This window comes from Manacus candei, unplaced genomic scaffold, assembly GCF_025592945.1.
Source record: "Manacus candei isolate 608988 ecotype Guabito, Panama unplaced genomic scaffold, ASM2559294v1 h1tg000067l, whole genome shotgun sequence".
NCBI lineage: Eukaryota > Metazoa > Chordata > Aves > Passeriformes > Pipridae > Manacus > Manacus candei.
In genome coordinates this window covers 4,648,410-4,661,387 of record NW_026138115.1, presented here as the reverse complement: position 1 = coordinate 4,661,387, position 12,978 = coordinate 4,648,410, and the positions used below count along the sequence as shown (strand labels likewise).

Genomic DNA, 12,978 nt, shown 5'->3' with positions numbered 1-12,978 from the left:
GCTATGATAATCAAGAGCAAGACAGCATAAATACCTAAGATGTAAGGTTCAGAGGACTCCCCATATATTGCCAGCTCCTCATCATTACTTGAAAAAGAACTGACTGTGATTTTTAAAGCTCTATAACAGTTCATACAAACGGACTCCACTGCAAAGAGTTAGCTCTGATGTGAAGTCAAGCAGCTGGAAGCCAGTGAAATGGAAGAGTGTTATTTCCATGCACAGCTTCAGGAAATCTATTATTTAAATATTCTGCATAATTTCTAGGGTTTGCAATTCAAAAACAAAACTGAAAGGGTTCAAGAAAAGCTCTCCATAAATTGTCGGATATCTAGAAACTCTATTTACAGTATGGTTCTACAGACTTTTATGATTGCTCTAGAAAGAGATGACCCTCGTTTCTCCACATACCAATTTGAAGAGAAAATTTCTGATATTAGAGAGCTTTATGGTATGACAGTTAAAGATATAAGAAAATGGATTTCAATTTAAAACAAATTCCAAATTAAAACCAAAATATATCCTTTTAATAATTTGAGAAATTAACAGTTGCACCCACTTATTTAGAGCAGTATTTTATTAATGGATTCAATATTATCTGAAGCCTTTAACATGAATCTGAGGGGTTGTTTTGTTGGGTTTCTTTTCACTTTAGCTCTACCAGATGTTATAAATGCAGTGAAATCCTGACACTTCTGTTATTTGGGTCAGTCTGGGTAATAAAAACATTAAAAACAGAGGAGACATTTCTATCCCGAGACTGCCACTGAACTTTCACAGGAAATCTTCTCAAATAACAGCATTAAAAGAGGGAGGACAGGGTCCCATGTCCCTCACCTTTGTGCATATGCAGACTGGATTAGGAGATTCTAACACAGAACAAGCAGGCTCCTTTTCCTCTCACTCGATAGCATTTATTGTTTTGCATGGTTTTAACTGTCAAAAGCCCAAACACTATCAAATCAGAGGAAAGACATTTGCAGGAGGCACTCCTGAAATTTCAGTCTCCTGTGCCCAAAGGGTCCCCGACAACTCCTTCAGATGCTCTGGCAGAGCGTTTATAAGAGGCAGTACATCAGATGAGGACAAGTTGGACATCAGCTCTCCAAGAGCTCAAGGACCACTCGGGAGTCCTCAGATCTCAGAGCCTGCTCCAGACGGAGGAGGAGCCTGGCTCGATCTCCATGACCCAGTTATGGACCACGTACTTCTAAGAATAACTTCCACATCAAGCAAGGAGAATTTTCTTCCCCCTTCCCCATAAACATATCCTTTACCCTCATTACATTTTTATTAAGATGTCCCTCAGCACAAGTGCCAAGCAAACCTTCATTATGCTTGAATTTCTTCAGCTTACACACAGCTGGGAGCATGTGTGTGTTTCCCTATCTCAGACAACACAGAGCAGACACAAAGAGGAGCACTCTCGATAGGATGGATGCTCAAAAAAGCACAAACCACAGAAAATACAGCAGAATAGCGGAGAAGAGCAAGGGGACAAGAGCTCCAGCCTTTATAACTGCAGGCTGCTCACTGAGACAAAAATATTGCAGCGAAGCCAATGAGGTCAAACATCATTTCCCCTCATCTGGTAACGATGACTGAGGAAGTCTGCATTCATAAAAGGCACAGACTTATCACACACCCTGAAAAGACAATCCTACCAGTCCTTGTTCAAAGCAGGAATCCCTACATGAATAAAACAAATCTTCAAGGGAGAAAAAAGTAGGGCTTGTAACAAAATTTTTCAGCAGCCCCTTAGCTCAAGCAGCACTAGTGGGCGCAGCTATAATCACAGCAAACCTACATAATGGGTCTGAACTAGCTTAGCCCTTTCCCTGCAAGCAGAGAAGCTGCCACATCAGTAACTCCGTTGCTAGGGCAACTGCTTACTTTCCATATCAACTGCAAACTCGTTGCTATGGAGACACATATACAAGAAAAATTCCTCTCTATAGCCAAGGACCAGATGGTAGGGAAGTCAGGGAAGTCAGGGACTAACGGGCTGTACTAAATGGGACACACACTAGAGGACATTTAGATCTGTACGTTCACAATAGGATTAATCTGAACAAGTGAATTCACAGGTCTGGCAGTATAAACAAAGCCAGGGAACTCCTCATCTATTCCCCATCATGTGATACTTCATACCCTGGCCAACTACTATTAAACTGCTGAGCTCAATGCAAAGAGGTTTGTACAATCAAGGGCTCAGCATTTTCCCTTCTTCGGCCCAGCTCTCTGTCTCGATCCAGATCAGCCTCATCACAAAGTTACACGAATAGCCACACTGTCAGCTTGCCAGGTAAGCCTGATGGCACTGCAGCTGAAGTGGAATAGCAGCAGTGTAAAAACAAATCCGAGCAGAAAAACGTCTTTTCCTGGCATACCTAAAAGCCCCAGGACAGGGTAAGTCAAAAACAGAAGTGATGCAGCCTGCCTTTTTTTTCCCCCCCTCTCTGTTACAATGATCTCACGTCAGGAAATTGAAGTGTTCATACACAGGCAGAAAAAGCTGCAAACTATTAGATGCATATTTAGCCCCATGAATATAAACTAGTGGCACCCAAGATTGAGAAAACTACTATGCAGAGGGAATTCAAAAAAGAATGAAGTGTTCAGCAGAACTTTTTTTAGAAAAACGATTACTGAAAGGCTACACAAACACTGGAAAGCACAACTATGAGAGAAAAGGCTTCTAGCTTTTCACAATGTGTCAATGCACATCATCCAGCAAATGCCTGCAATTCCCAGCACTGATTAACTCCTTCCCCCCATACTGTACATGTTTCAGAGCCCATCTTGTTAGCATTTCATCACATGCCATTTGTTAAATGCTGCCTTTTTTCCTCCACATAAAAACAGTAAAACAGGCAGACTCCACACCTGCAATTTGCAAGATCTGGCTGCAAAGGAGAATAAGTGGCACAAAATGACTCCTTAGAGATGAAAACCCCCCTTTCCCCTACCCCAAGACCAAGACCAAACCCACAGAACCCTTTAGATGCACACCTTCCTTCTGAACATCATATATATTTGCTGCAAGGTACTCGAATCAATCCCAAAGTGTGCGTGGGCACGCACACACACATGAAGGTATTTTCAAAGCCATCGGTTGACATTTACTGCTTTCCAAGTCCACAATTAGCTGTCAAGCACCTGATTCAGCAACTCTGACTGAGGGCCAATTCTGTGCTCAGGACTCTGTCTGCCACATCTCTTGGCCAGGACATGAGAAAAACCCAGCAGGGGACTTAAAAAACCTGCTATGGTGCATTTTATGTTTTAAGATTCCCGTCCCACTCATCTTAACGCTGGCTACCTGCAGTTATTAGCATCTCCAGAAAGTGGAAGAAATTCTTTCTCATAATCTGGGATTTCCCAGGAATGAATAAAACTCCACCTTGTTATTCATACAGGCAGGGCCTCCCACCACACCTTGTTGTCTATGTAACCATGGTTCTAATCACGAATTTGAGACATAGGTGACTAGTCATGCATGGTGCTGTGCCACTTCCCTATGGAAAGGCAGCACGTTGTGGTATTGTTCATATCAACTCAGTGGACTGCCAGATATTTGACAGATAAACATGAAGAGAAGCTCCTCATAGGAAGGAAGCTGAAATCTGAATAGTCAACTTGTAAACAGAGGAACTGAACAAAACACAAATGGCAGTGTTAAATAAATGCCTTGCAAGTTACAGTATTTTGGGGGGGGTTAAATGCTTTGTGTGAAGATTTCTTACAGTCTGGGACAGGATCACGAAAGTCTGGTGTGGCGTTTGTTATTATAGTCTCACTTCCAAACCAGAATTTAAGACTGGTTTACACAAAACAAGATCCAGTTCAGAAACAGATTTTTTTAATCTCACACACAATCTTTCACAGCAACTAACTGATAAAAATACCAACACACAGTGTGTGATCAGCAATATGGAAACATGGATTTTATGTAATAGTATTTTTAAAAACAGAAAGAAAAGAAAGATAGAAGGGTCAATCCTTTAAAAAGGGAAAGCTCCAGAGAAGAGAAAAGTAATCTAAAATGAAAAGTTCCTATCTTAGGGTAGTATATGACTCTTCCTCTGGAGTTACTTGAGCTCCTATTCCACAGCTTTTGAAGTTAAATAGCACACAAAATAGGGAGAACAGCACCACCAACAGAAGTCTAGTTTCAGAGTAACCAGTTATAAGACAATCACAGCATTTACCTCACTGAAATACAAAATCTGAGTGCATCTATTGTTTCTGCCAGGGAAAAGTGTCCACTGTCTGATCTTCAGCCAGTTTTAGAGACAGATCATCAGTGATTTGATCTTACCTGCTATTTATTTCCCTAACCTGTGGGAAGGCCTCTGAAATTAATCTGCAAGCTGATATTTTTATCAGTATATCCGTACTTTGCCAAAGATTCATCCAGACCACTGCTTCTTGAGACAGTCCCCTTCGGAAACTGATACCTGCTCCCAGGCACACTGACGCAGTCGAAGGCTGTGTGGAGGCAGTGCTTTCTGCCTCTGCTGCTCCGCCCGCTTCCCCATTCCCTCGCACACAGCCTCTTCCTGCAGACGACGCTGAGGAATCAGCAATGAAACCAGGCGACAACAACTGAGATCAGAAAGCAAAGATGTGCTCCCCAGGCCTCTGCACTGCACCAGGCGCAGAAGCCACGTGAGCCCAGGGAGAGAACAACTGAAATTTTGGTGAACGGTAATTTTCACCTTTGATGCCAGACCTGTCTCATCTCTTTGAAGAGCTTTTCTAAAACCTGCTTGAAATGGAACAAAGCTTCATCACCAAAATTCAGAACTACTTCTGCTGGTGTAAGAAAAAGTAAAGTTTTTTCAGAATACAACACTGACCAGGCAAAAAGAGATGGACTCTTACATAAGGCATACCCTTTCACTATACATTTGTATTAGCCAAGAACAGCAAGCAGCCTATTTATAACATGATTACATTCATCTAGTATAGCTGGAAACCATTACCACAGCATGATAACTAAAAACAATATTTAACCACTATGCATGAAGACACCAGCTGGGGGGAAAAGAAAAAACACACACCCCGAGTGCTTTCTTACAGATGTCTAGACAATGAATTTAATAAAATCAGAATGAGCAATGCTAAAGAAATGTTGGCTCTCTGAATTTAATGAACTACGTTACCAGGGACAGGGTTGAATGTTCTGTATTTCACTGTTAAGGACACATTCTGGGATTAGCAGGTGAATATTTTCAGCACCACATACGTTTCCATGGTTCCAAACTTACCTGACTTCTGTCTTTGTCCACTTTCTTAAAACACTTATTCAAGGATAGATTATGTCTCACAGAATTTTTCCATCCAGTGGGTGCGTTTGCAAAATATGGAAAGTGTTCCAAGATCCAGTTGTATATATCCTTTACGGGCAGTCTTTTGGTTGGTGAGTCCTCAATGGCCATAAATATGAGGCAGCTAAAGGAATAAGGAGGTTTGCAGTTGGGGTTCTGCTTGGCATCGTAGGGCATGTCAGAGTGGGCAGGAGACGGTGGCGTGTCATCACCAATGTCCTGAACAGGGCTAACACTCCTTAACACCGAGTCCCCAAAGCTTTTCAGTAAGTTCTTACTCTCGTGTAACCAGTTCAAATTAGTTAGTTCTTCATCTTCCATGGCCCCTTTATCTAATCTGATGGCAGGCAAAGAGAAATCTAGGTCCTCGTCATCGTGAAGTGCCTTTGATAAATCGCTATCTTGGTAACGCTGGCTCAGTCCACTGGGAACACTAATTCCTGAGCCCTCTGGCTTCTTACTGGGAGGCATGACTGGACCCATTTAGACAGCAACTCCTGGGAGAGTGAATCCAAAGGAAAGGGAGAAAGAAACAGAAGAGAAAAGTTAGCTCATAAAAAGATCCTGCATAGTGTTTGGACAGCTTTTCCCTAACTGGTCACTTAGCCTTTTGTCACCTGACAGGTTCACAAACATCCACAACTGTTGAGTAAAATAATCTAAAGTCAGCACACAGGAAGAAATTTCAGTCAATGGAATAAGATGATAATCCAGATATATCTCAGTTCTGCATGAACATGAAGACCCACACAGGAAATCCTGGAGACATGTCCCTTTAATGATGAACAGGTGTATCAAATCATTCATTGTATCTGACTGTATCACTTTAATAAGCATGTGAACTAAAAAAAAAACTAAGTAACAGTGACTTAAGGGCAGTTCTTCAATTTCAGCTGTTTCACATTTGAGGACAATACAACAGCACCATGTTAAAGTCACTCTGGCTAAAGGCCAGGGCAGACAAATATCCAATTTGACTATGGATTCAGTTGCATCAAAACTCAGAAATGACGGCAGAACTTCAAAACCATCAAGGGCAGGAGAAAGGAGAAGAGAAACACACGGTAGTTTTGGGACCAGGGCCAAGACATGGGGAAACAAGTGCCAGAGGAATAGAGCATTTTAAAACATATGTAAACAGAGAAGATGCTAACATTAGCTGAACTGTATTTCAAACATGGTAGAAAACAGTCAGAAAGCCTGCTGTATTGCTCAACAGTGGCCTGGGAGAGGTCAGATGAGCTGCTGAGGGTACTGTGTAAGCAGGCCCTAGGGGGGACACCTGTGAGCTGTAATATTTGGGATGCCTTGAGCCCTTCTAAGCTCAGTGAACTTGGGCACCTGCCCAATTCAAGAGAATCAGATAGGGGACCAACAATTCTACTTCAGAAGCAGGAGATAGGCTCACTTGGCTTCTATATGCAGTCAAACTGCCAGGATTTAGCTCTGGAAATGTGAACAACAGTAGAACAAAAATTTGAAAGAGTTAAATTAACGATAAATTTTAAAAGGATGAGACTTCCTGCACAAACACTGAATAAGAACAAAATGATTCCCTGTACCTAAAACATAACCTCAGCAGCTCCCTGAAGTCATGCAGTCACACAGTCAATACAATGAACAAAAGGTAAAAAAACCTACAGGTAACAATAGAATAAATCATCTATCTGCAAGGAAAAATAAAGCAACGCAGCCATTCTGGGAAAGAGAAATGATGGACTTTATTTCAGCTGTTATAAACGGGCAAAAATGAAAACTGAAAGTTCCTCGGGTCTTTCTATAAACACATTACACCAAAGCAGCCAATACTAAAAATAAAAACGCAGAACTTTTCTGCACAGAAACCCCTCAATACACACCATCACTCAAGATACTGAGAATGTGTAGTTTTACACGAGTAGTATCAGGGAAAGGAAAAAATACCAAGGCAGATATAAACACCGTGTGGTAAAACTTACGTCGGTCCCACTTCCTAGCTTTCAAAACTGCAGCCAGCGCAGCCAGAAGGTAAACAAGGGAATCGCCGGCGTCCTGGGGCTCCGGCATTGCCTACCTACGCCGCACGCTCAACTTTGACTCCAAATGGAAGTTACGTCCCATGAGCTTCTAAACAGGAAAATTATATGATGGCTGACAGTAAAGTAATTTAATTGCACTGTTGCTATGACAACATGCTGCTCTCTTTCTGTTTAATTTGCTTATTTGCCAGTATCCTCCCAAAGGGCCATATCACTCCATGATTTTTCTCCCCGTCTCTCTTTCCCCGCTTCAAGCAGCAGGGGTGACCGGGCGGCCGCGGCCCCGCGGAGCCCCCTCGGGCCAGCAGGGAGGGCCGGCGGGGCCCGGCCGGACAGCGGCTGTCGGCGGGGCCGCGGCGAGCGGGCGGGGTGCCCGGGGCTGCCCCCGCGGCGGCGGGGCCCGGCTGGGGCCACGCGTGGGGGTTCCGGGGGGACTGCTAACGAGGCCCGTGGCGGCGCCCCACCGGCAGACAAAGGAGCGCCGGCCCCACGCGGTCCCGCAGCTGAGCCCACGGGCACTCGCGGACGCCCCGGCCCCGCAGCCCCCGCACCCCGGCCGGGGGGGCGCCGGGCAAAGCCCCTGCCCGCCTCCCGCCGCGCGGGGGGGGCGGGGGCGGGCGCCCATTGGCCGGGGCCGCAGCCAATCAATGGCGTTGCCAGGCGACCGGCGCTGCCCGGGCCGGGCGGCGCGCGCCGCGCACCCCGCCAATGCCGGGCAGATGTCACCGGCCCGCGCCGGGCCCGCGCGCCGCCTGCGCGCACCGACCGCACGTGCCTGCGCGCGCGCGCACCGCGGTCCCCGCGCGGGCACCGCCGGACCGGCTCGGGCCGGGCGCGCCCCCGCGGCGCGAGCATGGCCGGGCTCGGAGGGGTCACGGAGGCGCGCGCGCCGGGCCGCGCACCAACTCCCGGCCAAGTTGTGGCGCGGGGCCGGGCTGGGCCGGGCCGGGCCGGGCGGGACTGCACCGCGCCGCCCTCCCGGCGGCGACCCCCGCCAACAACAACAATAATAACTCACCTGGTGGGGGGCGGCGGTCTCACCGCGGTCCCGTCATGGCAGTGGCGCAAACTTTCATCTGACGGAGCCGGGCATAGCGCGCCCCCGCCTCAGCCCGAGCCCCGGGGGTGCCGCGGGGGTCCCGGCGCACGGGGCTCCGCCGCCTGCATGGGGCCCGCCCGCCCCGCGCTCCCGACGGGCAGCGGTCGCCTCGGTGTGAGCCCGAGAGCGAAAAATTGTTTCCACTGCAAACAAAAAAGGCGACACATGACCAGGGAGGGAGGGGAGAGACGGAAAACGTGGGCTGGGCCAGCCGCGACGGGAGAAGCCGCGTAAGGGAGGGAGGGAGGCAGGGCCGGCGGCGGTGGGGGAGGGCGGCGGCTCCGCGGGCTGGCAGCGGGACCGGCGGTGCCTCCCGCGGGGCGCCCGCCCGGCGGCGGCGCCGGGGTCGCGCCGGGCCGGCGGCGCTGCCCGGGGGCGGGCGGGTGTCCGTGGGCGAGAGGGCGGCGGGAGGCGCCTGGGGAAGTCCCCGCTGCGGGGAGAACCGGCGGCACTGCCCGCCCGAACCGGCGGCCGCGGTGCTCCCACTTGTGCGAGTGTCCTTACCCCCGGCCCGGCCGGGCCGACCCCTCTGAACCCCTGCGGGCACCGACGAGCCCCGGGAGCCCAAGGGTCAGCAGAGCACAGCCCTGCCACTGCGCAAGAGAAGCGCGGGAGGCATCTCTGAACACCCTCCCGGCGGGCAGGTAATTCTTGCCGAGGACGGGCGACCCTGCCGGCCCAGCTGCGCGCTCGGGAGTGCGGCAGCCAAACACCCGCCCCGCGGGTGTGAGCGGGAGCCGGGCCCCACAGGGATGTGCGGGAGCGACAGGCGGGGATCGCGCACGGGGGCTCTGCTGCTGACTCTGTGTGTCGTGAAACTAGGGTCTCGCTGAGGGTCTGTCTGCACCGTGTGCAGTAAAGAACCGTGTTGCAGAAATCTGCAGTAACAGCCGAGGGGGGAATAAAAATTATTTCTTTAAGGAAATCTGCTTTAAAATAAGGCTTGACTCAATTAAGAAGAATGGTGCATTTTCTCCTCTGCTACCGTACTGTGTAACTGGTATTAACTTGAGTAAAAAACCCTTACCATCAGTTAAATTAATTGAAGGGAACTAACTTGATTTAAAAATAAAGAAGCTGCCCAGTCTAGACAGCAGTAGTAGTTGAACGTACAGTCTCCTATATGCTACATGCCTGATCTCAAGCAGCTTCCGTGATTTGCACCATAGAACTCACGTATGACTCTCCACCCACAAAGCAAGTACGGGGAATTGTTTTGTAGTTGGCTCACAAAAATCAAAGATTTTCTACTCTGGATAAAGAAGGCTTGCAGATTTAGTACACTTGAAAATAAATTTCACTTTCAGTATAGAAAAGGTCTGCTGCAGAAACATATAAATAACAAAATTCAATTCAGAAATACAAGTATCCTTTCTAATGCAGCCCTCCCTGGACACTGAGACTGTCACTAAGCATTTTAGCTGTTTTATTTAGAAAAGTTAGGACAGCTGTCTCAAGACCTTGCAGGAATTCTATGCTGGCCCACAGTCAACATTATCCCACTTAACCAGGTTTACCACTGTATCCTCCTCCATGCCTGTGTCCATACTATTTCTCAAGGCATTGGTTATCTCTTTTAATCTCTGACGGTCACGAAATTCTCAGTTTTAGACAAGAATGGCAATCACCTCATTTTCGTAGTACAGGGCTAAGAAGCATTTTGTTGATTCTTTGGAACTAGAAATTCCTGTCATAACTAGCTAAGACTTTCTTTTGCCGATAGCTTTCCCTCCCCTACCCAGTGAACAGCTATTTCACATTCTTGCATATTTTCAAGAAGACATGCCAGCAGCTGAATTGCAGAATGGGAAGAATACCTCTCAGGCAGCAGAGTATCATCATTACCCACTGGTAACCTGGCTACGTGACTCCACCAGCCCTAACACTCAAACACTCAGCAGACCATTAGTTTACACAGTCCTTATCTCATGGCCGTTTGTTTTCAAACCCGAACTAAATTATCAAGTCATAACTCCACCCACCTGAATTTACTCCAAATGCTTCAATGTTTTTCTGACTGAATCAACATGTCTCTTTATTGGCAAGCAAGGAGATTTATTGCATTTATTATCACTTGTAAAAGTCAAGTGCTTTGAAAGACTACCAAGAAGAATTCAGCTAATGAGAAGTATTTCTGAAGTGACAAGGGGGAAGCCTTGTGAGATGCAAGGTAGTATGCAAAGAAAATTATACCTTGAATGCATTATGTACACATCCTACTCAGCTCAATTCTGTTCAAAATTAATGGCCAAATTCCCCATCAATATTGGTAGAATAAGACTGGTTCCAGAGTTTTCTGCCTTTTCCATGGCAGGTAGGAATTTCCCCAGAGTGCACACTGGGGATTACATTGAAGGGCCGCTGTGAGACATTTGCTGTATAGACAGGCAAGCCAGCATGATCAAGCACAGGGGCCAGCAGCAGGTGACAGAGAAGCCCAGGAGAGAAGGGGGACAGACTGCCCGCTGGGTCGGAGGGCTGGCACAGGGCTCCCTGCTGAAGTGCCACATGAGAGGCAGTGGTCCGGGGTAGCCTCTTGCTGGCTCCCACTCACCCCTGAGCTCGACAGCAACTGCAGCTGCTGACTTGCAGAGCAGTAAAACACCAGCAGTTAGGCAAACACTGATATCTTACCTCTTGGGAAGACTGTCCCCCAACTTCTGGCTTTTTGCTGAAATACCTAATACAACTAATATAATAAAGGAGCATACCATCTCACACAGCACCACTGAAAGATTTTCTGGCTTAAAGACTACGGCAGCATCAGAACATCTGATGTATGGCCATCAAGTAACTAAATACTACTGCAATCTCAGGCAAGCCACCAAATTTATTAGGGTGTTGATTTCCCCATTTCTGAGACAGAAATAATACTAATTCATTTAGCAAAATATTTGCAACACTGACAGATGAAACTGTTTGTACATCAAGACCAAAGTACTTGCCGTACCCAAGGCCAATTAGAAGTACCAACAGTGCAGAGCTGCACTTTAGCCTTGTGGGCTAATACGCAACAGTCTAATCTTTCCACTCAGATTTCAGAATACCAACTGCAGATGTTGCAGTATCTTATTTAATGAGGATTTCCAGCCATCTCCCTATACTCCTTTATCTCTTATCCTCCTCTAGATTGGAATCCCTGAAAATTTCCCACAAGCCATCAAGCACACAAGCCATCAAGGGTCACGGGCTCATGGGCTCATCTTCACCCCTCCATCTCTATCTTTGCTGGAAACATCTTTCTTTGCTAGTATTATGACCATGTGTCATGGTTTAACCCCAGATGGCAACTAAATACCACACAGCCACTCGCTCCCCCACCCCACACACCCACAGTGGGGAGAGGAATCAGAATAAAAAAAAAAAAACAAACACCTCATGGGTTGAGATAAGAACAGTTTCCTAATTCAAACAAAATAAAATATAATAATAATAATAATAACAACAATAACAATACTAATAGTAATGGAGAGAGAAATGGAAAGAGAAAAAGAAATAACACCAGAGAGGAACAAGTAATGCACAATACCATTGCTCACCACCCACTGAGCAACATTATTCTCATATTAAAACCAAAAATACAGCTCTGTACCAGCACCACCATCCCAGTCAAAAGCAGGACACCATGTCACGTGACCTTGCTAAATACTTCTACTTTCTGGCCTCACCTGTTTCACCATTCAATGGACCTGCATTACTTATCCTCACTTTAAAGCCCCTGTTCCTAACCTGATCTCCAGTTATAATGCCCTTATTGACCAGCATCCTTATCAATGTTTATTCTCTTTACATCAGAGTCAGATTTCTTTCCTTGTCACCAGACCCTCACTGTGGGACACAGCTGGAGCCCTGACACCATACACTGGCCATCTCATTTTGTTTCAATTCTTCTCCCATGCAGAATAACTGGTGTCCCACACATCAGTTCTTGCCATTTCTAAACTTCTGTTTTCTCTGAGGCAACGGATTTCATCTTGTACAGAGCAGAGGCATGTTGAACACCTTTGAGCACTTATATATATATATATATATATATATATACCCAACATACAAAACTGAATCATGAATGTAGTATGTGTTTGCTCATTTTCTCTTTCACAACTCCTCTTTCCACTATTCTTCCCCTGCAATATCAACACTTCTTTATTTTCTTTATTTTTTACCACAGTAGACCAGCCTGGTTTTGTTGTTTTCACTATGTCCGCTTTTGGGGCAGAAAAAAGAAAGAGCCGTATCTGAATTCCTTGAACAGCACCTGAACAGCCAAAGCCTCTGCCTCATACGGAGGTAACGCACCCAAAGCAGGTGACCAACAGTGCCCTGCTGCCATGAAAAAGAGCAGCTCTCGCCTTGCAGCTGCTCTGAGCACAGTTGTATCCTGCCTGCCTGCTTGTCCCATATCTTTTAGATGCATGTGCTCCCCTTTCTTCTCCCACACCAAGCACTAGCTAAAGATACAAGCTGCACATGCAATGAAGGCCCAGCTTACTCACCTTACCAATAAATTTATCTTTTGCTCATTCACTGG

At 46.7% G+C, this 12,978-nt stretch overlaps 1 protein-coding gene across 10 annotated transcripts in view; it reads right to left on the bottom strand.

Moving 5' to 3' along the window:
- Positions 1–12,978, bottom strand: part of FOXN3 (forkhead box N3) — a 206,548-nt gene that overhangs the window by 126,225 nt on the left and 67,345 nt on the right. For 3 of the 10 annotated variants that reach the window (XM_051806664.1, XM_051806665.1, XM_051806668.1), the window contains exons 1-2: positions 8,370–8,584; positions 5,274–5,830 (exon numbers count right to left, since the gene is read on the bottom strand). In XM_051806664.1, coding sequence (XP_051662624.1) covers positions 5,274–5,816 — 543 coding nt within the window. In that variant the 5' untranslated portion in view covers positions 5,817–5,830; positions 8,370–8,584. Of the gene's footprint in view, positions 1–5,273; positions 5,831–7,291; positions 7,690–8,369; positions 8,588–12,978 lie in introns of those variants that run through there. The other 7 variants (XM_051806662.1, XM_051806659.1, XM_051806660.1 and 4 more) reach the window with 4 other exon arrangements.